Source organism: Passer domesticus, chromosome 4, assembly GCF_036417665.1.
Source record: "Passer domesticus isolate bPasDom1 chromosome 4, bPasDom1.hap1, whole genome shotgun sequence".
Lineage (NCBI taxonomy): Eukaryota > Metazoa > Chordata > Aves > Passeriformes > Passeridae > Passer > Passer domesticus.
Genome location: NC_087477.1, coordinates 3,867,077 through 3,888,288, shown reverse-complemented (window position 1 = coordinate 3,888,288; position 21,212 = coordinate 3,867,077). Strand labels below are relative to the sequence as shown.

Here is a 21,212-nt window from a genome sequence, read left to right as displayed (position 1 = left end):
ACATCCACATGCACCACAAAGACACCAGGAGTTCAGATCAGTTTCTCTTTAAAGGACCAGGCTCTGAGCCTCCAGTAATGTCCTCAGCTAAAGCAGAGCAGCTGTGAACCTGATCCTCTCCCTTCTCACAGCTTTGGTATTTGCGCCAAAGAAGAATCCAAGTCACTCTTTTACCGATCCCAGCAAATGGCTCTGCCTAGCAAGGCTTTGGCAGCAGGGGCTGTGGAGGATGGCGGGGGGCGAGGCAGGGGGGAAAGGCCAGGCTGCTTCTGGGAAGTGACCAAAGCTTGCCCTTGCCTGCTGGAGCCAGTGCAGGCGGGTCTGGAGCCTACAAAGTATCTGCCTTGCAGTGGGCCTTGTTCCAGGTGTTTTCCCAGCTGGTGGCTGGCGTAGGTGTAACATGCAGGCTGGGAAGGAAGCAAGATTTGCTTTTGCTTAAACCTTAGGCAGGGAAGCAGTACAAGTGGCTGGGTTTTGCCATATCTGGCACCTAAGTATTCAAACAAAGCTGAAGGTCATTAGTGTGGAAAAGAAATTCTCTTGGTGTTCCTTCCTTAGAGGAATGCCAGAGTAGTAGAGATGAACATTCTCCCTTCTTCAAGGGAGCTGGAAGAGAGACCTAGAAATTCTGCATGACCTGTTGACTACAGCAATGCTGGTGCACTGCCCCAGTGTGTGTGTCCCCATCAGCTCCCCTGAGAAACATCCCGATTCTCCAAGTTTCTGGGATGGGGTGTTGAGGTGAGAGACCAGCTCAGCAGGCCAAAGGAGGGAAAACATCAAGTGACATTATTGGGCACCAGACAATTGAGAAAGGGGGCAGGATGAATGCCGCCACTTGGAGAGAAAGCTCTGCACTTGGTTCTGCATGGAACGATTTGCAAGCTCTAGCTCCTCTCAGAGCCAGAGGAGAGGCAGCGGCAGGAGTCCTTGTGGTTCTGCAGTGCAGGAAATGTGGAATGGGCCCTTGGACAGAGCCAGCCTCCTCTGCCTGTTCAGCTGCAGGCACCTTACAGAGAAGCACAGAGGAGAGCCAGAGCTGTCCCTGCTCTGCTTTTCCCCGTCCAGAGGGCTGAGGAGAAAAGCCCCAATGGGGAGCTCCTCAGAGCAAACTCTCAGCAGAAGAAGTAGAAGGGGCAAAGGTGGCCTATCCCTGTTTCTGTCCCATGGTTCCCCTGGGGTTCTGCATGGAATGTTGGGCTGTGCCCATAGCAACTGCCCTTGTCTGCTGCTCCTGCGGCCGTTGGTGGAACACTGGTGGAGCAGCACTGGAGCAGCAGCTGCAGCATCTGCTCCTGGCTGTCCCTCAGCAGCCACCTTCTGCACTCAGCGCCATAGCTGGCCTCTGCAGCGACATCCTCATCTCCTCGTCTGCCGCCAGGCATCCCCACAGCACTTTGGCACTGTGCAAGGTAAGAAAATACCCATGGGCCCCAAAGCACTCACAGAACAGCAGGAGGCTCCAGCTGGCTCTGCCACCAACCACCACAGACACGGTGTGTGGTCACTTTCCCCAGACGAGGTTGCACATGAAAGCAGGCTGCAACTTCTCCAGGAATAATGCTGCCTCCAGGGGAAATACAGACCTTTCCATAGAGGATGTAGGGAGCTGTCACAGTGCACTTGTAGATTCTCGTCCACTGATCACCTGATTAGAAGTTCTTAGCACCCATTTACGTTGTGGTAACCCCAAAGCCAATTGGTCATTCCGGGGGAGGTCAGGGGTTCAGTGTCCACTAATCCTGTTACACCCTCACTCTGGTCACACCTCCTGCAAAGCTTCAAAAACCAGAAGGATGGGACTTCTCCTCTGGGATGCCTGCCCATCAGAGCATGGAAGCAGTTTGCTGGGCTTGTCTGCAGTACTGGCTTTCATCCTCAGAAATGATCTGGTTGTAGCAATTCTTATGTACTCACATACTTACATCACTTACAGACACTGGAACAATATTCTATTTTCATAGCTTTTTTGATTTTTTTCCACCTGCCTTGCATCTCTTTTCCAGAGAGATATTGCTATAGATTTGTCTGTGTTGTTCAATGTGTGTAGGGCTGGCTCTGCCTCACGGTCAGAGGCAGCTGTGAAATGTCCTCTTGAGTGGTGCTTCTCAGGAACACAATCACAGTATCACAGCATTTTCTGGGCTGGAAGGGACTCCCAAAGATCATGGAGCCCAGCACCTGGGTCTGCTCAGGACAGCCTTAAGAAACCCAGCCTGTGCCCAAGAGCAGTGTCCAAAGACTTTTGGAGCTCTCTCAGCCTTGGTGCTGGGAGCCCTTCCCTGGGGAGGCAGTTCCAGTGCCCAAGCCCCCTCTGGCTGAAGAACCTTTTCCTTCCATCCAACCCAAGCCTGCAGTAGTGCATCTTCCATGCATCCTCTTGGCTCTTCTCACTGGCCCCAAGACTCAAGGCACTCTAGTGCCTGCCCTTCAGCTTTCCTTCTTCAGGAAGCTGCAGACTGCTAGAGGGACCTGCCTCAGAAATTCCAAGTGAAAAACACAGCAATGACACCTAATGGAGGGGAGCTGGGACAGAGGAGCTTGGGGTTTTCAGTGGTGAGGATGAGAAGCAGGCTACCGACACATCTTGGCAGAATGAGTTTTATCTGGAGCGTTGTTTTGATCTCTTTCAGGTGGAAAGGAGAGGCACAATGAAAAGGAAAGTGAGAGCCCACACTGAGCCGTGAGTTTTGGCCTAGGGTTAAAGGACAGCAAACTTGAGGGACAGCGAGCAGGACAGCTGCTCTTTCAGAGTCAGGGTGGGATTGGTCCAAGGCCGTGGCTGCACGCCAGGTGTCTCTTGACCACTTGCCTTTCTTACGTCCTACTCCTTCTTCCTCTAGACACATCAATGTTGGCAGTGACTTTCAGGCCGAGCTCCCCGAGCTGCAGACCGGGCCGCCAAGTGAGGCTGAAGAGCCTGCAACCCTGGTCTGGAAGCCCTTGGAGGAAGACGACCCTGACCTGGATAAACCGGACAGAGGTAGCTGTCTAGCTTTCCTTCCACTCCTGAGATAGTCGGGCATGTAAAATGCTGGTTTTTGGGTAAAATGGCAGCTTTTGGCAGGCTCTGCTTCTCTCCTTGTCATGCCCATCTTCCCTTGTGGAAGTGGTAGGGGCAAGGAGAATGCTCTGCTTTTGCAGCAGAGCAGGAAAAAGAGCAACTGTGCTGCTCTCCAAATGGGTCAGGGGCATCTGCCACTGGAAGAGGGGAGATTGGCCCCCACTCCTTATGCCAAAAGCTGCTTGGAAGGGAGAGGCAGCACTAGGTGGGCCCTTGCTTCAGCTGCCCCTTGCTTTGCTCTCCTTTTCGTGCTCTCCAAGCTGCAGGCTTTAGCTCTTGTGCTTTCCTTCTGCCTTGTATGGCAAGCATTCCCCTTTGTTGGCTCAAGGCTGACTTTGGGTGGGTTTTTGTTGTGCTTGCAGTCAGAGAACTGTTGGACATGGCCAGCTCCCGTGGCCTTCCCGGGGCAGCAGCTCAGCTGGAGCTCGCCCTGCACTGCCTGCACCAGGCTCGCGGCAGCGTTCCGGTAGGAAGCGGCTGTTTGGGCGCGGGCAAGAGTGGGCAGGGAATTGATAAGGCCCGGGCAGCGGGACAGCCTTTCCTGGCTGCTCCTTGAAGAAGGGAGTTCACAAGCAGCAGAGCACTCGCTGCCTGCTGTGTCTCGTCCAGCTGCGGCAGGGCTGAGCCCAAATGGCTCCAGCAGGGACAAGATCTCTCCTGGAGGCAGCGCCGCAGGGTCCTGCAGCCTGCTGCCTTGAAAACCTCCTGGAGATCTGTGTTCTCTAAGACATTTTGAGGGGCAATTCCCAGAAGCCGCAGTCAGCTGAGGCAATTCAGGGTGCAGGAGGAGCAAAATCATGGAGTTGGAAAGGAAAATGCTACCCTTGGGAGCAGGAGCCAAGGGCCGGGCAGCAAAAATGAGGGACTGGGAGCAAAGCACAATCTTTGACCCATATGAGATCCAGTGGCCTGAATCCTCAGCTGAAGACGCAAAGCGGCTGCAGGGCAGCATGGGTGGGGTTTGGCTCCTTTTTTGTGTTGTGGGGCAGCTCAAGCCTTTTTCCTTTGCATCTTGCAGGAGGCTCTGGAGATGTTGCTCTCGGGGGGGCCTTCAACAGCTCAAGGCCATCCCTTGGCTGATTATCATTACGCAGGTAACCAAAGCCCAGCTTCTTCCTTCACTGACACGTGCTGCCGTGCCCTTAATGGCCGTGTCAAGCATTTCTGCTTCAATTAGTTGTGCTTTAAACCAGCACACGATCTCGCCTTCTCTGGGGGCAGGGAAAGCACCAGCATCGACTCCTTCAGCTTGACTCGTTTTCCATGCTTTTTTCCCTGGGGAATGCCTGCTCTCGTCTTCATCACCTTCTGAGGGAGCACACATGCACACACGTGAATGACGGCTGGAGCCAGCTTGCTTTCGGCAGCCAGTGGGATCTGCTTCAAGTGGCTAGAGGGATCAATTCAGCTGCTGCTTTTTCTTGCCAGGCTCTGATAGATGGACACCTGAGGAGAAGGAGGCCTTCCAAAAGGCTTTCCACACCTACGGCAAGGATTTCCATCTCATCCAGAAGCAGGTAAAGCCACAGGACATTCCTCACCTTGGCAGATCATCAGAAGGACAAGTTGACTATTGTGGTACCAAATACTGCACCTATGTCCCTCTTTTCTCAAGTACCAAAACTGTTAAAGCAGTCACAGAACAGGACATGGAAGGCCTGCGTGAAAATGGTGATCCGGCCTCTGCAGCCCTTCTCTCCAGGCTGTTTTGGAAGACAAAGCTCTGTTCTGTTAAACTTGTCTCCCAGGTGTGCTGCTGCTTCCACAACACCTTGTGCTGGGATAACTGCAGTGAACGGGGCAAAGAAGAACTCTGCTAGAGGGACTTGGTGTTGATCTGTGCATTATATGTGTTACCACGTAGCATAAAACTCAGTTTATTACATTGCATAATGCCTCTCTGACTCCTGCATATTGATTTCATTTTACACCCTCCTCAATTTTCTCCGTGACTTTAATTCCTACTTTACTCTGTAATCTCGTTGCTCTCCAATGCACCCTACAGGACGGCTGTTTCAGATTCCTTCTTTTTCTCTTCACAACAGATCCCGAGTAAGACCGTGGCACAGTGTGTGGAATACTACTACTGCTGGAAAAAAGAGCAGAAACTTGCCAGCAGCACTCTTGCTCAGGTGAGTGGGAAGAAAATCCAGACATGCCAGCAGGGTCAAGAAACGGGCAGAAGGGCACAAGCCCTGCTGGCAAGCCATGCCAGACACCGCTTTGCCAAGCTCCCTTGGTCCCACGCACTGGGAAAGGTGCAGCAGATGCTGCCCAAGGCTTCGTTATGCTGCTAGCCTAAAATACGGAATTCTGGAGCAGAACGTTGACCCAACAAAGCAGCAGCACCACCACCAAAATGGGCTTTGACTCTCTACAAATCAGTTTCTCAAGGGCTGGCACCCTCAGATTCCAATCAGACCTTTCATTCCCCACTGCTTGCTAACATCAGCCATCTGGGCTGCCTTCATGGAGATGCTGCCAAATTTTAGAGATCTTTTGTAGCACCCCAGCGTATCCCCAAGAAGGAGCTGCCGGTGCCATGGCACCTTTAATACTTTCCTTACCAGCAAAGAACAATTTGCTTCACAGAGAGAGACAGAGAGAGGGAGAGAGAGAGATCATTTTGGGTAGCTGAATATAGGTAATCATGTGTCTTCACTAGTGTGATTGAATGTAAAAGCCATGCCCTAGACATGTGGGGAGGAAAACCAGAGATAAATAGATGTTAGGCAGAGAGGTAGAAATCAGACATGTAGAACTATGGATAGCCACGTATTTATCCCACCCCCTTAGAACTGTGGTAAAGGGGAGTATTTTCCTCCAACCTCCATGGTTGGCAGCCTGCCGCAGCCCCCTGCCATATCCAGCCCTTTTCTCAGCTCTTCGGGGTTTGGAAGAATTTGCTTAGGCCAATAGATTTTTGGGGTGGATGCTGTGAATTCCAGCTTTCTGAGAGGAAGGAAGCACTGATAAGGATTCTTTGATTCCCAGACTGCGGGCAAACGGAAGAGGAGGAAAAGCCCTCCCAGAAAGGAGACTGGGGAGACAGGGAAGAGAAGCCGCAAGCGGGCTGGCAGCGCGGAGTGTCCCTGCTGCCAACCGCGCCAGCCGCCCCAGCCGGCGGGAGGCCCCTTTCCGTGCGGGCAGTGCCAACGGTGCGCAAGCTCCTCCTCCTTCTGCTCCCAGCTGCCCCTTTGGCCTAAAGCACGCTGACCCTTTCCAAAGGCACCACAGGGCAAGCTGAGGCCACTTGCAGGATCGCCCCTGGCAGCCCTGCTCAAGCTTACAGCCCACTTGAAACCCAAACAGCTTCGTTCAAACCCAGCATTCCCAGTGAAACCTTGCCATGCCCCAACAAGACACAGTTCGTACAAGCAGGAACACATGCATCAAAGCTTGCTTTGATGCTGCTGATCCAATTAAACCTACGATGAAACAAAAGGAGGAAGACATTTCAAAGAGTTGAAACCAGAAAGATGAGACTCATGGTGCTGATCACTTTACAAATGTGTCACAGCCTGAAAAGATGGAAATTCATCCAAAAAGGGAGATCTCGGCGCTTGGCTTAATGGTGTGTATGAAGTTAACAACGGATGGTTTGTTTCCTGTCTTCCAGGGAGTTTGAAACAATCAAGGAGAGGAACAAGCACAGAAGAAGACATCGCCCACGCAAGGATGCACAGCCTCTCCCCAAGAAGAAAAGGCCAAATTAGCCCTGCATTTGCCCCAGGCTAGCAAGAGTTAGGCGTCAAGAGGATAGATAGAAATAAGATTGTTTTTCAAGTTTTTAGGATTGTTTATTCTTCTATTAGTTTACATGATAGTAATCTCTCTGTTTATTAGCTAAGATATATAAGTATTATTCAAGATGTATTAGTAGTGTTAGATTTAGCAATAAATGTAACAGGTTTGGTGTTTCTATGCTTCAACTTTTCACATTTTGTCTTTGTTGAGACACAATCTGTTTTTATCATTAAACCAAAGTTTGCTCCATTTTGCCTTTCTGTCTCTATGAAATCCCCAAGGCAGTGTTCACTACATTTCCTTGGTGTTGCAGGCACGGCATTTGCCCTGAGAGGGCAATGTGGGCACAGGAGTCCCCCCCAGGCCCAGCCCCTGGCTCAGCTGGCAGCACTTCCAGAGGCGTGTGCCCATTACTGCCAATGAAATCATGGTGGAGCTTCCTCCTTTGATTCCTGAACATCTCAGCTGGGAGTGGCTGGGGAGGCTTTGCTGAATTCAATGCACTGGATCTAAAGGAGTGCTCTTGTCTCACTGTACTTGCTGGGATAAAAGTAGTGGGTTGAGGCCTGTGGTAATCGGTGGAAGAAATGCGGCACTCAGTATGAGTGATCAGCAAATCTCAAAACTTTATTGATAGGCACATACATTTATATTGGTGCTAATGAGGCCAATACATATTGCAAAAGGCGAGCTCATTATTGGTTAGTTACTTATCAGCTAACCACGCCTACCTTAGCATTCTTGTGGCTACTATGTTGCAGCTGTCCACATCTTTTCTTCATATTTCTAACTAACCATCCTCTCCCCCATCCTGATGTTGCACCAAGGGCACAGTGCCCTTGCCAGGTTTGGACACTGACTGCTGACTCCTATCCTCATCTCCTTCTTGCTTAATTAAGGGTATTATATCAGTGTGACCTTTGTCAACTGGCTAGCTGTTCACAAAATCCTCCACACTTCCCCTGTTTTTCTGTTGCACAAGCATAGTCTGATTAGATGCAGCAAGTATCATTTTTTGAACCATGTTGTGTAAGCACATGCAAAAAACAAGGCAAAACTAACACTACTAACAAAGCTATAATGCCTACTATAATGATGACTCTAAGAATAGAGTGCAACCATGATCCCAAGCCTAAAGATTTGAGCCATTCATCAATACCAGAGCCCGATTCTACCTGTAAGTTTCCAATTAACCTTCGCAACTCAGAGAGCTGGGAGTGGATGGACTGGGAATGATCAGAGAGGTTCATGCAATGCATGCCCTCAAATTCCTCACAACCATGGCCTTGTGCCAGTAAAAGGAAGTCAATTGCAGCTCTATTCTGAAGCGTTGCATGGAGAATAGAATCAACATCAAGCAAAAAGCTAGAAAGTGCCAAAGAAGTGGCATTAGTTTGTTTAGCAAGCCAGCATCGTAGCTTGTTTAAAATGGCATGGGCACCTGCTGCTGATACCCCTGGAGCCAAAAAGGATGCTGCCACTATGGCCCCTGGGGACCAAAGTTTTACATCATCTTTGCAGTCAGCAGTAAATGCAGGGGCCATTCTTTTAATTCTATGATAGCGGTGGCTCATATTCAGGATCATGGATGTATTGGGTGTGAGTAGAGACAACCGTGCAATTGTACATGGCCCCCCGTTCAGCATCGATGGGACACTGGGCCAAGCACGGTCCCCACATATTAAAAAGAAACCTGCTGGTAATTGAATAGGGTCATTTGATGAGATTGACACCCTCTTTGTGGTATAATTGCACCAAGTTGTTGCATTACGGTAAATGGCCATGCTAGAAGTTACAATAGTAGAATAGTTCTTGGCTGGCAGCTGACTTTTATGCTTAAACCTAAGGCATGCATCCACTATCACTGAGCCTAACAGTTCCAAATCTTGGGGTTCCTGCGGTGCTATAGGAAAATGAGAAATCCATTGGTCCCAGTTATCTACACTGACCCTGGCGTCATTGGTTTTGCAGGTGGGTATTTTTGATGGGCATGGCCAGGGATCTGCCGGTAGTCCAATCAAACGGTAAATGGATTGCCGGGAGAAGATAATGACAAGCAAATAGCCTCCTGGTTAGTTAAATTTGCCATGGTGATCCAAATATTAGTCTTGGGCTGAGGTGGGGCCCATGCTTGATGGGTTCTCACTCCTTTGGCAATGTCTGGGCTGTCTATTAAGAGGGTAAATATGAGTAAAACAGCAGCATAAGTCTGCCACATCACCCTGATTTTCCCGGGCGCTCTTTTGAACCATCCAGACATTTGGGAAATTAACAGGTTGCTCACAAACTGTTAAGAAAGTCTCTTCTTTCCTTTCCCCTTTTTCTTTCTCGAGCTGCCCAGACTTAATCTTTTTAGAACCCTTAAACAATCGTCCTACGCTTGGTTGGGATCTTGATCCCCCAGAATCGGACTTACTACATCTAACTGGGAGAGGGGAATACCCCAACCACACTTAGACAGTAAGATACACAATTGAGATTGCTGTAAAGCGTGTTTGGCAAAGTGCTGTGTTTCCCACCTAAACCATGCGAGAATTTTCTGTTCTGGGGACTCATACAGCTGTAACCCTTGGCAGCCAGGTAACCCTGTAAAGGCCTGGAGTTCTGCTTGCCAGGAATCCCACTGCCAATAAAATGTACAGCTTCTGCACCACAGCTCAGGTAACTGGGACTGAAGCACCCACTTAGTTTGCTGACAAGCCCCGCAAAAAGGCAATATCCATGCAGCACACTGAGTATTTTGACACTTAATACAAGCTAATCTCTTAGGCCTTCTACGATAAAACGTATGAAGCGATGGAAGCAGGCTTAGTATATTGTCTAGAGATTGACACCGATCAATCGCTCGGTCAATGGCAAAGCTACAGTGTCCTTTCAGCTTGAGAAGTATCGGTCGAATGGTGATCAGCAGCTTTGCCTCCACTCGCCGACGGTCCTCTTCGCTCAGTTTTCTGGGGTCTGGTTCCATCTAACACGGCTGCTGGGGTCCATTTAGCAGCTACCCACAAGGATCCTGTAGGGGTAGAAACACAAAGATATCCACGGCACCAGTATAATACCTTAGCAGGACCTTGCCATTGTCCTGTCTTGGGATCTCTGTATTTTACCCATACATCCTGCCTCACACTATCTTTCTCTGTTACATAATGATGAATTACAGCAGGAACTTTGCTTTCCCCAAAAACACACAGGTGCTTTAAGACAAATAGACACTTTAGCAACCTTTCTTGCGGCTCTCTAATATCTTTGTATTTACCTAGATATCTTTTCAGGGTACCATTAGCTCTTTCTACCATCACTTGTCCTGTCGGGGAATTAGGGATGCCTGTCACGTGTTCTATCCCCCACATTTGCATGAACTGCTTTATTCTTTTGCTGCAGTAGGCAGGCCCATTGTCTGTCTTAATACGCCGTGGCACTCCCATTACTGCAAAGCAGCTACTGAGATGCCTCTCTACATGCCCTGCTTTCTCACCAGTCTGTGCTGTGGCCCATATAAAATGACTACAGGTGTCTATAGTAACATGCACATACTTTATCCTTCCAAACTCAGCAACATGTGTGACATCCATTTGCCAGGTCTCATTTGTATTCAGCCCTCTGGGGTTAACTCCTAGACCTAACCCGCAGCCCCCGTTATGATGACTACATATGGGACAGGCTTTGACTATTGCCCGTGCCTCTTCCATAGATATCTGAAATTCTCTATGGAGGCCTTTTGCATTTTGGTGAAACATGGAGTGTGCTTCTCTGGCCACAGTCTGCCTGGGAATTGGAGTCACATGTGTGATTGAGACTAGCTTATCTGCTCAGGCATTACCCTTTCCTAGACCAATATCCCACTTATGACTTCTGATATGAATGACAGAGAAAGGATACTTCCTCAGCTTAATTGCCCTCTGTAACTGTATAAACAGCTCATGTAACCTCCTGTTTTGAACCTCTTTTATAGAGGCATCTTCTATTCGCTCGCATACTCCAGCAACGTACAAAGAATCTGTCACTATATTGAGGGGCCCAGAAAAATGCATCATGGCCCAAACAACAGCCAATAACTCCATGGTTTGTAAAGTATCCAATTCGGAGGCCTGGAGAATCTGATGGTGCCATTGTCCCTTTTCCTGCCAGGTCACTGCAGCAATTCTGGATTTTCTTCCTGCATCTGTGTAGGCTGTTATGGCATCCGCCAGGGGTTTCTGTGACCTTTTTGGGCATTGAGTCCAACCCCATTGCCCTACCCAATTCAACGGTATATTGGGGATATCATCAGTGGCGATCACACTTCCGGCTCCTAACAGTGCCTCTTGTAATTCCATACTGTTTATCAGGTACCAGGTCAATGTATCTTTCTTCATTGGTACCCGTGTCTGAGCAGGCTCCTTTCCCATGATCTGTGGTGTCCATTCACGACCCTTCTTGATGAAATCAGCCAAAATTTCGATTTTTTGAAAGAGGGTTTTATGCTGTTGAAGTGGAGGAGATATCCATTCCAAGGCCCACGCCTCCCCCGTTTTTCTGTTTTGCTGAGTAAGTGCACCTAGTAAGTATTTAGTTCCACACCAAACTGTCAGCTGTATAGGGAGGTTAAGGTCTCATCTCCGGACACTGCCCTGTGTCACACAGTCCAATATCTGTCTGTCTTCTTTGCTTGTTGAATGGTCAACATTTCTCTTGCTCTTGATAGAGTTTCACATTCTTCATTGAAATCCATCTGGACTTTGCACCTGTTAAAACACAAACAAATCCCATGTCCCCGCAGGACTGAAGAATTTTCTCAAAATCCTAGAGGTGAAGAATGGGTCCTGGTTTCATTTTGCAATGTTACATAGAGAAATGTTAAGATAAGAGTAATTAGGAATAAATTCAGATAATACACACCATCAACAACACATACAAGATCAGAAAATTACCAAACACTACAACACTGAACTCTTATCCCAGAGTCTGTGACAGCTGATAAACCTTAAAATGACAGAGAATTGGGGAAATCATGTCCGGATTCATGGTTCTCCAAATTACCTCTGAAAATGGCTCAGCCATCATAGATGGTCAAATCGCCAAGTCAAAAGGACTTGAATACTATTTGATGCAGAAAACATCTGGGTCGATTGTCAGTCACTCTATCCAAATAGATTCAGAGCTTGGCCAGAGCCCGAACTCTAATTGGTGAGTATCACTTAACACATTTTTTAAACAGGACTTTTAAAAACAGCTGTTATAAACAAGAAACCTTAGGGTTACAAACCAATCAAACCAGCAAATAATTGAATCCTTCTGAAGTTTCTGTCAAGACAGAGATTTTCTAAACACAGCACACTTCTTGAATTCTCTGCTGGAGTATTTCTGTAATAATAATAAAAGAACCACAAAACTGGCAATTTGGATAAAAACCCTCAGAAACATCTAAATAGTTAGGAAATAAAAAGACAGGATCTTGAAGAGACACGTGTCTTGCAGGTGATCACACAAAAAAAATAGAAAAACACATGAAAGCCGGCTGCAAACACCACAACAACACACCAACAACAACTCTCATCACAAAAATCTGAAAACTCCCTAACAAGAAGTGCTTGAAGGGGTTAAGACAACCTTCCCAAAGTATTCATCTAGTATTAACAACAATCGCTATCTATCAGCATTACTTACAAAAACCAAAAATAACAAAGGTTATAAACTTAATATAAATAATTCTTAAAACTTTGAATCATTGGGGAATCGACTGATGACCCCACAACAGGATCTGATTCACCTTTCCCAAATGCTTTGTCTTCCAAGACACCTTGAGTAATTAAATCTTTACTAATACTTTCATCTTTACACGACATTTTGTTTCCCAGGGAATAATTTTTTATAATAAAAGCAGTTCCCCCTTTTTTTTTTTAATTTTGTTTTGTTGCTTTTTGTTGTTTTTTTTTGTTTTTTTGATGAATCCAGGTGGCATTTTGTTACACTGAGATTTCTTACTGATTGACAACAATCATTAACTGAAGGATAACAGGCTGGTAAAGCTGGACAGTTCGCAGAGATATTTTAAAACAAAACTGAGAAAGATGACAGATAATTTCAAACACAAATAATTTCACTTAAAATAAGGACAGTACAAAAACAATTCGCACATTTACATCCATTTATCTAATGCCATCTCTTAATGAATAGAAGAGAGCAAAGACCATAAAGACCATAGTATACAGAAATATTACAGTTTAAATCTTCTCACATGTAGTCCAAACAGAAACTAGGAAGTTTATTTAGATTCTGTTCCCTTAAAAGGTTGTTCCTGCCTCAGGTAAGGGAAAGGCAATGAAGTCATCAAACTTTAAGCCATCAAACCCAAATACTCTACCACTTTTAAAAAAGCAAACACATTTACAAAAAAACCACAAAACGGTAAACTAACTGTAAAGCCTGTGGAACAGTTGGGTGAAGTGCCCCGTGAAACATCTGCTGCATTTTCTGTGGAGTTGCCCTTTTTTTTTTTTTTTTTTATGAAAAGCTGGATAAAGCACTGTGTGAATTTTCAGAAGTTTTCCATCCTGATCTTGAAGAAAATTCCTGACCTGTTTTTTCTCAGACACTTGTTTGAATTGCTGCGATGGGCTGGCTGCTGTGATTGCCAGGCAGCTGTGACAGGGCGGTGCCTTGAGGAATGTCAGCTCCCGCCCCGTCTCCACCTGCTCCAGCACAGCCTCAGCCTGTGCCACCTCGGGGGTGTGGAGAGGAACGCCCTCGCCCGGACCCGCGCAGCCCCGTCTCCTTTGGGCTCCGCTCTGCCTGGATCTCCGCTCGGGCTGGTTCCCCCTGGCTCTGCGCCAACACCCACAGCCAGCAGGAGAATGTCCCACACCGCTGGTGCTCTTGTGCGCTTGCAAAAAGTGAAAAAGCCCTCCCAGCTCCAGCTTTCGGGTTTCGTGTTACTGGTGCACGTCCGCGCCGCTATCACTGGCACTGCGCTTGTCGCTGCCGTGTATTCGGCCCCCGCGTCTCACCTTGGCTGGCCCGGCCCTGGCTGGCACTTCCCTCGTGATCTGTGCGCTTTCTCCACGGACAGCTGCCGTGTGAGTTTTTGTCACCGTGCGCGTCACTGGACCCGCGGTGCGCGTAACTGCCGCCGGCACCGAGCATGCCACCACTGCCACACGCGTTCTCGCCGCCGCGTCTGCCCCGGGCTCTCCCGCGGCCCCTGTCGCACTCCTGGTCCCGAACTTATGCCACTCTGTTAATTCATGTACTGTATAAGGATTTTGAGAAACTCCTTGTGCATACCCGTAAGCTAACAACTGTGGGAGCTCGTTCTGCAAATCTATGTCCTTAACCTGATGCTTTTTTAAAAAGCAAGTAAATAAATCATATTCTGCTTGCCTTTCCATTTCCATTTTTGAGAACATCAACGTTTTTGCAGCCCTTCAAGGTCTCGGCAGCACATATTGGCCGGGCTCTTCTATAAGGTCACCCAGGGCACGGCACCTTTCCCTTTTTCAGCAATGCTTATTCGCCGTCCTTGCTGCTGTAGGACCCGAACTCGTTCACCGATCCACCGTGGTTGCCGTTACCGGTTTCACGTCCAGGGTCACCATTTGTGGTAATCGGTGGAAGAAATGCGGCACTCAATATGAGTGATCAGCAAATCTCAAAACTTTATTGATAGGCACATACATTTATATTGGTGCTAATGAGGCCAATACATATTGCAAAAGGCGAGCTCATCATTGGTTAGTTACTTATCAGGTAACTACACCTACCTTAGCATTCTTGTGGCTACTATGTTGCAGCTGTCCACATCTTTTCTTCATATTTCTAACTAACCATCCTCTCCCCCATCCTGATGTTGCACCAAGGGCACAGTGCCCTTGCCAGGTTTGGACACTGACTGCTGGCTCCTATACCCATCTCCTTCATCCTTAACTAACGGTATTATATCAGTGTGACCTTTGTCAGCTAGCCAGCTGTTCACAAAATCCTCCACAGTGGAGGGCTGAAGGGGGAAGCTTTGTCCCTCAGCCTTGAAGTCTTGTTGAGGAGCTGCTTGTGCTCTGGGGGACGCACACCAATGATGTTTATCCAAGCCCTGCAGATTCATTCCTGAGCTTCCTGACTCGCCACAGAGACTTTGAGGCTGTCATGTTGGGGCACAAATTTCAGTCTGGGAACTTCTTGAAATGCTTCAATTACTCTGTTTTTGTTTGGTGTTTTTTTTAGGGGTTTTTTTGTTGTTGTTGTTGTTTGTTTGGTGGGTTTTTTTGTTTTGGTTTGGTTTGGTTTTTTGGGTTTTTTTCCTTGCAGAATTATTGCCATAATCTTTTGCTTCCAGAGAATCTTTTCCATGTCTTTAGGAAACTTCTCTCTGCTAGGCTCCCAGATGAGGCCAATTCCCAGGTTCCTTCCCACACTGAGGTGTAGGCCATGTTTTCCACTCTCCAGCTGGAACAGAAGAAAGCAGAGAGTTTGCTGTTGTGGGAGAGCAGCTTCTCTTTCCTGCCTGCTTTCTCTTTGGGACAGGTCGGTGTGTGCTCATTAGATAAAGGCAGGTTTAAACTCTGGAGGAGTTGTGTTCCAAATTGCTCCCTCCTCGAGCTCTTCTGTGGGCATCCTTGGACAAAAGGCCTCTTGGTGGGAGCTCCCAGTGGCAGGTTAAGGAAGGAGGTTGATATTTCAGGGCTGTGACTGCTGAAAGCAGCTGGTTTCCAGAGGTGTCCAGAGCTGGGAGTGGCTCCTTTTCTCAGCTGCCTGCAGAAAAGGAAGTTGCCAAGTGAGAATTTCCTTTGCAGAGATGGCCATCAGGGATTTTTCCAAGAGAAGGGCTGGCAGAGAGGCAGGTCTGGTGCTAAAGTGGCTGTGTGTTTGTTTTGATAGTGGGGAGGGTCGGAGATGCAGACACAGACACCAGCTGGAGGAATAGTGTCATTTACTGCAATGCAAAAGTGCAAGAAAGAGTCAGAAAAGGAGAAGCCAAGCAATGCACCCCAGCATTATTACAAAAGGTTGCCTCTAGTGGTTAAGAAAGATACATCAGCAGATACCCCAATGCTTTCCCCTTCATCCAGAGCGGCACATCAGCTGGGGGAAGCTGTCCCAGCCAAGCCCTGGAGAGCCACGGCCGGGAACTGGGAAATCCTGCAGAGCCTCCACCTTTGCTGGCCACGAGGCTTCCGAGTGCGCTGTGAGAGCAGCCCGGCTTTGACAGTGCTGGACAGGCAACGTGACAGAGCTTCTTCTGGGGGACATCTGATTTCATTCTCCTCTTGGTTTTCTGCCCGAGCCTGCCCAGGGCTCAAGGAGGAGCCAGGGCCAGGTGTGGCCTTGTCCATTTTCCTAATGCAGAAAGGTGCAGACGTGTTTCCCCAGTGAATGGATGCATTGATCCTTTTGATAGCAATACTTGGTTAAGGAGCAGATACACAGCACATTTGGTTGGAAGGGTCACCTAGAGGGCAGCTTTGGCTCAGGTCCTGTTGTTGAGGCTTCAGGCAGGGTCTGAAGTTCAGGCTTCAGTCCTTCAGTATTTTGTGGTGCAAATCATTGCTGTGCAGAGCTGGAAACAAACAAGTCTGTCTTTAGCACATTTGAGACAGGGAAGAGGATTAGCCCTGCAAGGCCAGGCTAGGGCCAAGAGCAGAAGGCCAGCAGCCTGCATTTGCCCACAGGGAGCCCTCCAGAGCACGAAGCCACTCCTGGCCAGGGGCTGAGGTGCCCGAAGCTGCCTCCCCGCTGTGCAGCTCTGCAGAGCTCGCGCAGCGCCGGGTCCTGGGCAGCTGGACAGCCCGGCTGCCCTGGAGCACAGGGAGTGTCCCAGAGAGAAGCTGCTGCCCTTTGCTTTGCAACTGTTTCACAGAGTCCTTACATTAATCCACAGTGTCTGATATGTTTTCCTTTTGTCTCCCGTATTTAACACAGCTTTTTGATAAAATGGACTGATGTAGCTACTGCTGGTGGTGGTGCTTTTGTCTGCAGGTGAGGGCAGGTGATTTGAGCCAAGGACAGAGTCCACTGTTAACATCCCAGCTTTGCCAAGTCAAGGAAACCTCTCACAATTGGGCTCATGGTGCTGAGCAGTTTTCCTAGTTTTTGGAAAGCTTTGACCTTAAGAAACCCAGCAGATTTTCCTCCATGAGGATACCAGCAGTAGCATGATGCCAATTTTTTCCACCTCTTCTCTGTGTCTTTGTGCTTTTAGGAGTTCCTCAGTGCCCAGCAGGAATGAAAGGACCTGTGATGATGTGATTTGAGAGCTCTGTTGTTCCTTGCCACATGAGTGTTCATGACAAGCTGGACACCCCACTCGTGGCTCTGTTGAGTTAAATTCATCCCAATTCTGTGCAAACAGCAGCCCCGAGGTGCTGAGGAGAGCAAGGACAGTGGGTGGGTGTGCATGCACACAGCCGGGGCTGATTGCTGTGTGGGCAGAAGGTTTTGGACTGCTGTACATCTTCACTCTCCCAAGTTGGAGGAATATATCAAATCTGTACAAAATAAAAACATTTATCAAAATATACCAAAATGTATCACACAACACATATGAATTTATTATATATGTAATTTGTCATCTGTAGACTACATACTATATATTTTAATATAGATACTATAATAAACAGAAAATATAAAATATAGACTTGGTCTTTTTCTCAGCCATTGCCTGTGGGTCATACAGACCATCTCCTGGTGTTACTGCATTTGTGTCTTCTGGTACTACTTATTATAGCATCCATATCCCTGGTAGTTCCTTCAGGGAACTTCACACAAAGGGCTTCCATCATTTCAGTGCTTGTCAGAACTTGTTCCTTCCCGGTTCTCCAGCCTCTTTCTGGATTTTGGAGCATCTCAGCACTTGTGTCCATGGCCCTTCCTTCATCCCCAGCCTGCAGCAGTCACAGTCACTGCTGCCTCCCCCTTGCTGCAGCTCATTTGCCCAAGTGCTGCCAAAGGCAGCGGAGCTGGCTCAGGATCCCTGTTGGCTTCTGGGCTCTGGGATGAGCTTCAGGGGGACACTTGGAGCTCTTCCTGAAGAGCTGCCCGTGGGATGGGGGGTGGATTTGTCCTCCCCAGGTGGCTCCTGCTTGGAGTTCTGCTCTCAGTGTAGCCCCGGAGTTTTCTCAGCAGACCTTGGCAGCGAGTTCTGAGCCAACGTGTGGCTCTGCTGCCATCCCAAATCTGCGCTGCCCTTGCCCAGCCTGAGTGCAGGTGGGGCCTGTGCTGGGCATGGCCGGGGAATTCCATGGCCCAAATCCTGCAGCATTTCCATCTGCTCCTGGCTTTGGGTAGCACAAATCTACAGTTCCTTCAATTGAATCATTACATTTATTGCAGATAGCTACACCTGCACTAGTAATGTACAAATATGCAAAAAACCCTTTAGTTTAAAAATGAAATTTGTTTTAAATTGCTACACTTGTGCTGCCAATGTATAAACATGCAAATATCAATTTAAGTTTAAATCTAATTCTTTTTGAGATAATTGTGCTTTGTAAATATATACAAATATCAACTTCAGTTTAAAAAATTAGTTTATTGCAACTCTACAACTCACTATACACAAATATGAATTGAAGTTTAACAATTAAATTTTTTACATATTACTACAACTGTACAGCCCATATACAAATACAGGAATGTGGGAACTCAGTACATCACTCCGGATGTCCAGAGCTACCGAGACAACCCTTGGGGGGCTCGGAGGCCCTGGAATGTTGCCAAAAGTACCTGGTGGCTTGACTTTGATCCTTTTAAAGAAATGACACCTGAAGGTGAGGAGATGAGAGAATTTCATGTCTGAATGGTGAGGGGATGTTATTCACTTGTTAGAACTTAAGTTAGAATGCACTGTACAGGGGGGTTTTATGTATTGTACAGGGGGGTCTAGAATTCTGTACATGGATCAGGAGTCCCAAGATGGAGGAATTTGGGCGTGCCCTGTCCTTCTTCTTTCTTCTCCTTGGCATCCATGTTCAAGATGATGTTGGCATGTGTGGATTGGTTCATAGAAAGAGTACACTTGCCAACAAGGGCAGAAAGTATTGGGAAGTAAAGGTAAATATCGAATACGTAATTTTCATTATAAAAGAGACAACCGCCTCGTGGGCGAGAGAGAGTGCCTTTGGCTGTCTTGCTGATCTGACCTCGGCTGGACAGACAGAAAATCTTTGTAGATAAGAAATAATAAACTCGACTGAAGACCTAAAAGCAAGAGTCCAGACTCCTTCTTCAAGAGCGCGGCCTACCCAGAACCACTTTTTCCCGTGCTGGGGCAGAGACAAGCAACAGCCGACCCCAGCACAGGAATATCAATATCCCTCTCTAAAGAATCTCAGATCCAGAATGAAATAAATACAATTTTAGAACTATGCAACTCCATATATATTTAAGTAGAAGTAAATACATATATATCCATAAGAATATATAGATGTAAATATGTATTACGTATTTCATTCCATATATGACTTATAATACACACATAACAAACATATCTATAAATATACAAATATCAATGGATCAATAAAAAAATCCATACAACCCCAGCAATAGAACTACACAGCTACAAAAATGTACAAGTATGTAAATATAACTACAGGTGTAAACCCATCAATATCCATGCATCAATATAACAATATACATACACAGATACCTACACAAATATCAGTCAATGTATGTAAATATCCCTACACTTGTAACTATCCAAGTCTAACTCTACCCATCCATAAACAGAACCAGATCAGCAGGGATTGCAGCCCCCCATGTTCCCAGGCTCTCCCTCGGTCTCCTCCTCCCGTGCAGAGCAGCTCTCCTGGACAGGGACAGCAGATGGGACATCTGGGAAGCAAAGGGAACACTGAGTCAGTATGGGGACGTTTCCCTTGGCAGCAGCTGCACTTCCATCAGGGAAGAGGAAATGTCAGAGCCTCCCCAGGAGGATCAGAAGGAAAAGCAGCCGAGCAGGCCAGGCTGTGGTGAGCTGTTCACTTCTTTCAGGCATCCCAGTTGCCCTGGGGGAACTCCCTCATGTCACGTTATTGAACCACCTCTGCACTTACCTAGACTGTGGCCCCCAAATCAAGCAGTATTTCTGTCTCCAGCTGCTTGCACCAATGACAGGGAACGTCCTCTGACAGCGCTGGGGCACAAAGTTACCTTCCACAGCTCATCTGACAGGGCCTTGCTCTTCCTCAGCTTCCTGTCTTTCTCCTTATCTTCCACTTGGAATTTTTACAGCATTTCTTTTTCTTTCCCCTTGATCAGTGCTAAAATGAATATTTCTCTTCCAAGCTTGAGTTTGTTCAGTGATCCTGTCAAGCATTTTCTCAGAAGCCTTTCTCATGGAATTGAGTGTTAATTTCAGCAGTTTTGGTGATTTTCTGTGTGATTTCTGCAAATCTTCTGTTCATTATGGCACCACTTAGGAAGGTACAAAGAGAAAAAGGATGTTTCTGTAAGTCAGTCCACTGGTGGAATATTCATGGGTAGAGAGAGTGATTAGCTGCATTTTACATGTACTCCTAACCTGAAAGTGCAACAGGTAACTTGGGGAGAAATCAAAGCCAGATCTCTCCTTCTACCAGCCTGTATTCAAATGTAAAGTAAGTAGAGCAGGGTGAGAATGTTAGTGCTCCATTAGTGCATCCATAGATTCCTGCTATGCCTCGGAACCTGATGCTCGGAGTCTTCCGCGTTTAGGGGAACTGCATTTCAGCGAACTGCATTTCAGCAAAGAGAGTCCCTGTTCACAGGCACCAAAGGGAAGAGGGTCCCACGGAGAGTTGGCCGAGGAACGACACTCACAGCCCATGTGGCTACATGCTGCTCCCCTTTTTTAAGCAACTTTGGCACATTTATCCTTCTCTAGACACTGTCTCAGGCCACTAATGCTTAATGCTCCTTGGTTCAGTAGCTGCATTCACACATGCATGTTAATTACTGATTGGCTGTCACACCATAAGCATCTTTAGCTAAGGTGTGCCAAATTAGCAGTTCCCACTTGTGTGTGTTTGGCATTTGGTTTCATCTGGGCAAAATGCTCCTTCTTCCTTGATGTATCTGTTGGAGGACAGTACATGGTCTGTCTCGTTCTGGGGACAGTACATGGTCTTCAGAGTAACTGTGTAAACTGCAGACCAGATTTTCCAATTCTCACAGGAGAATGCCATGGCCTTGTTCAGCCAGGAACCCTTCTACAGTTTGTGGACCCATTTTCTGTATGGCCAGAGGCTTTTCCTTGCCACAAAAAAACCCCAACAGAAAAACAAAAAAACCCCACAAACTTTCAAATACAAAACCAAACCAAACAAAAAAACAAACAAACAAACAAACAAACAAACAAAATACCCAAAACAAAACCACCACCCAAAATCAACAATAGCAACAATAGCAAAAAACCCAAACAAACAAACAAACAAACAAAAACCCAAAAAACCAA

The 21,212-nt window shown here is 47.3% G+C and overlaps 1 protein-coding gene across 2 annotated transcripts; it reads left to right on the top strand.

The window, feature by feature from the left end:
• Positions 1–1,148: 1,148 nt before the first annotated feature.
• Positions 1,149–7,060, top strand: LOC135298418 (zinc finger protein 541-like). Of its 2 annotated transcripts, XM_064415979.1 has the most exons (8): positions 1,149–1,412; positions 2,634–2,683; positions 2,844–2,983; positions 3,427–3,530; positions 4,083–4,158; positions 4,493–4,581; positions 5,110–5,196; positions 6,684–7,060. In XM_064415979.1, the coding sequence occupies exons 1-8, from the start codon at positions 1,167–1,169 to the stop codon at positions 6,690–6,692; spliced, it is 801 nt and encodes a 266-aa protein (XP_064272049.1). In that variant the 5' UTR covers positions 1,149–1,166; the 3' UTR covers positions 6,693–7,060. The 2 variants fall into 2 exon arrangements, with proteins under 2 accessions (XP_064272049.1, XP_064272047.1); XM_064415977.1 differs by lacking the exons at positions 5,110–5,196; positions 6,684–7,060 and having other exon boundaries at positions 4,493–5,079.
• The last annotated feature ends 14,152 nt before the right edge of the window (positions 7,061–21,212 follow it).

Coding starts and splice junctions, on each gene's coding strand:
- LOC135298418 (XM_064415977.1), top strand. CDS start 1,167: ATGGTTCCCCTGGGGTTCTGCATGGAATGTTGGGCTGTGCCCATAGCA. Junction 1,413..2,633: donor GCACTTTGGCACTGTGCAAG/GTAAGAAAATAC, acceptor GATCTCTTTCAG/GTGGAAAGGAGAGGCACAAT. Junction 4,159..4,492: donor GGCTGATTATCATTACGCAG/GTAACCAAAGCC, acceptor TTTTCTTGCCAG/GCTCTGATAGATGGACACCT.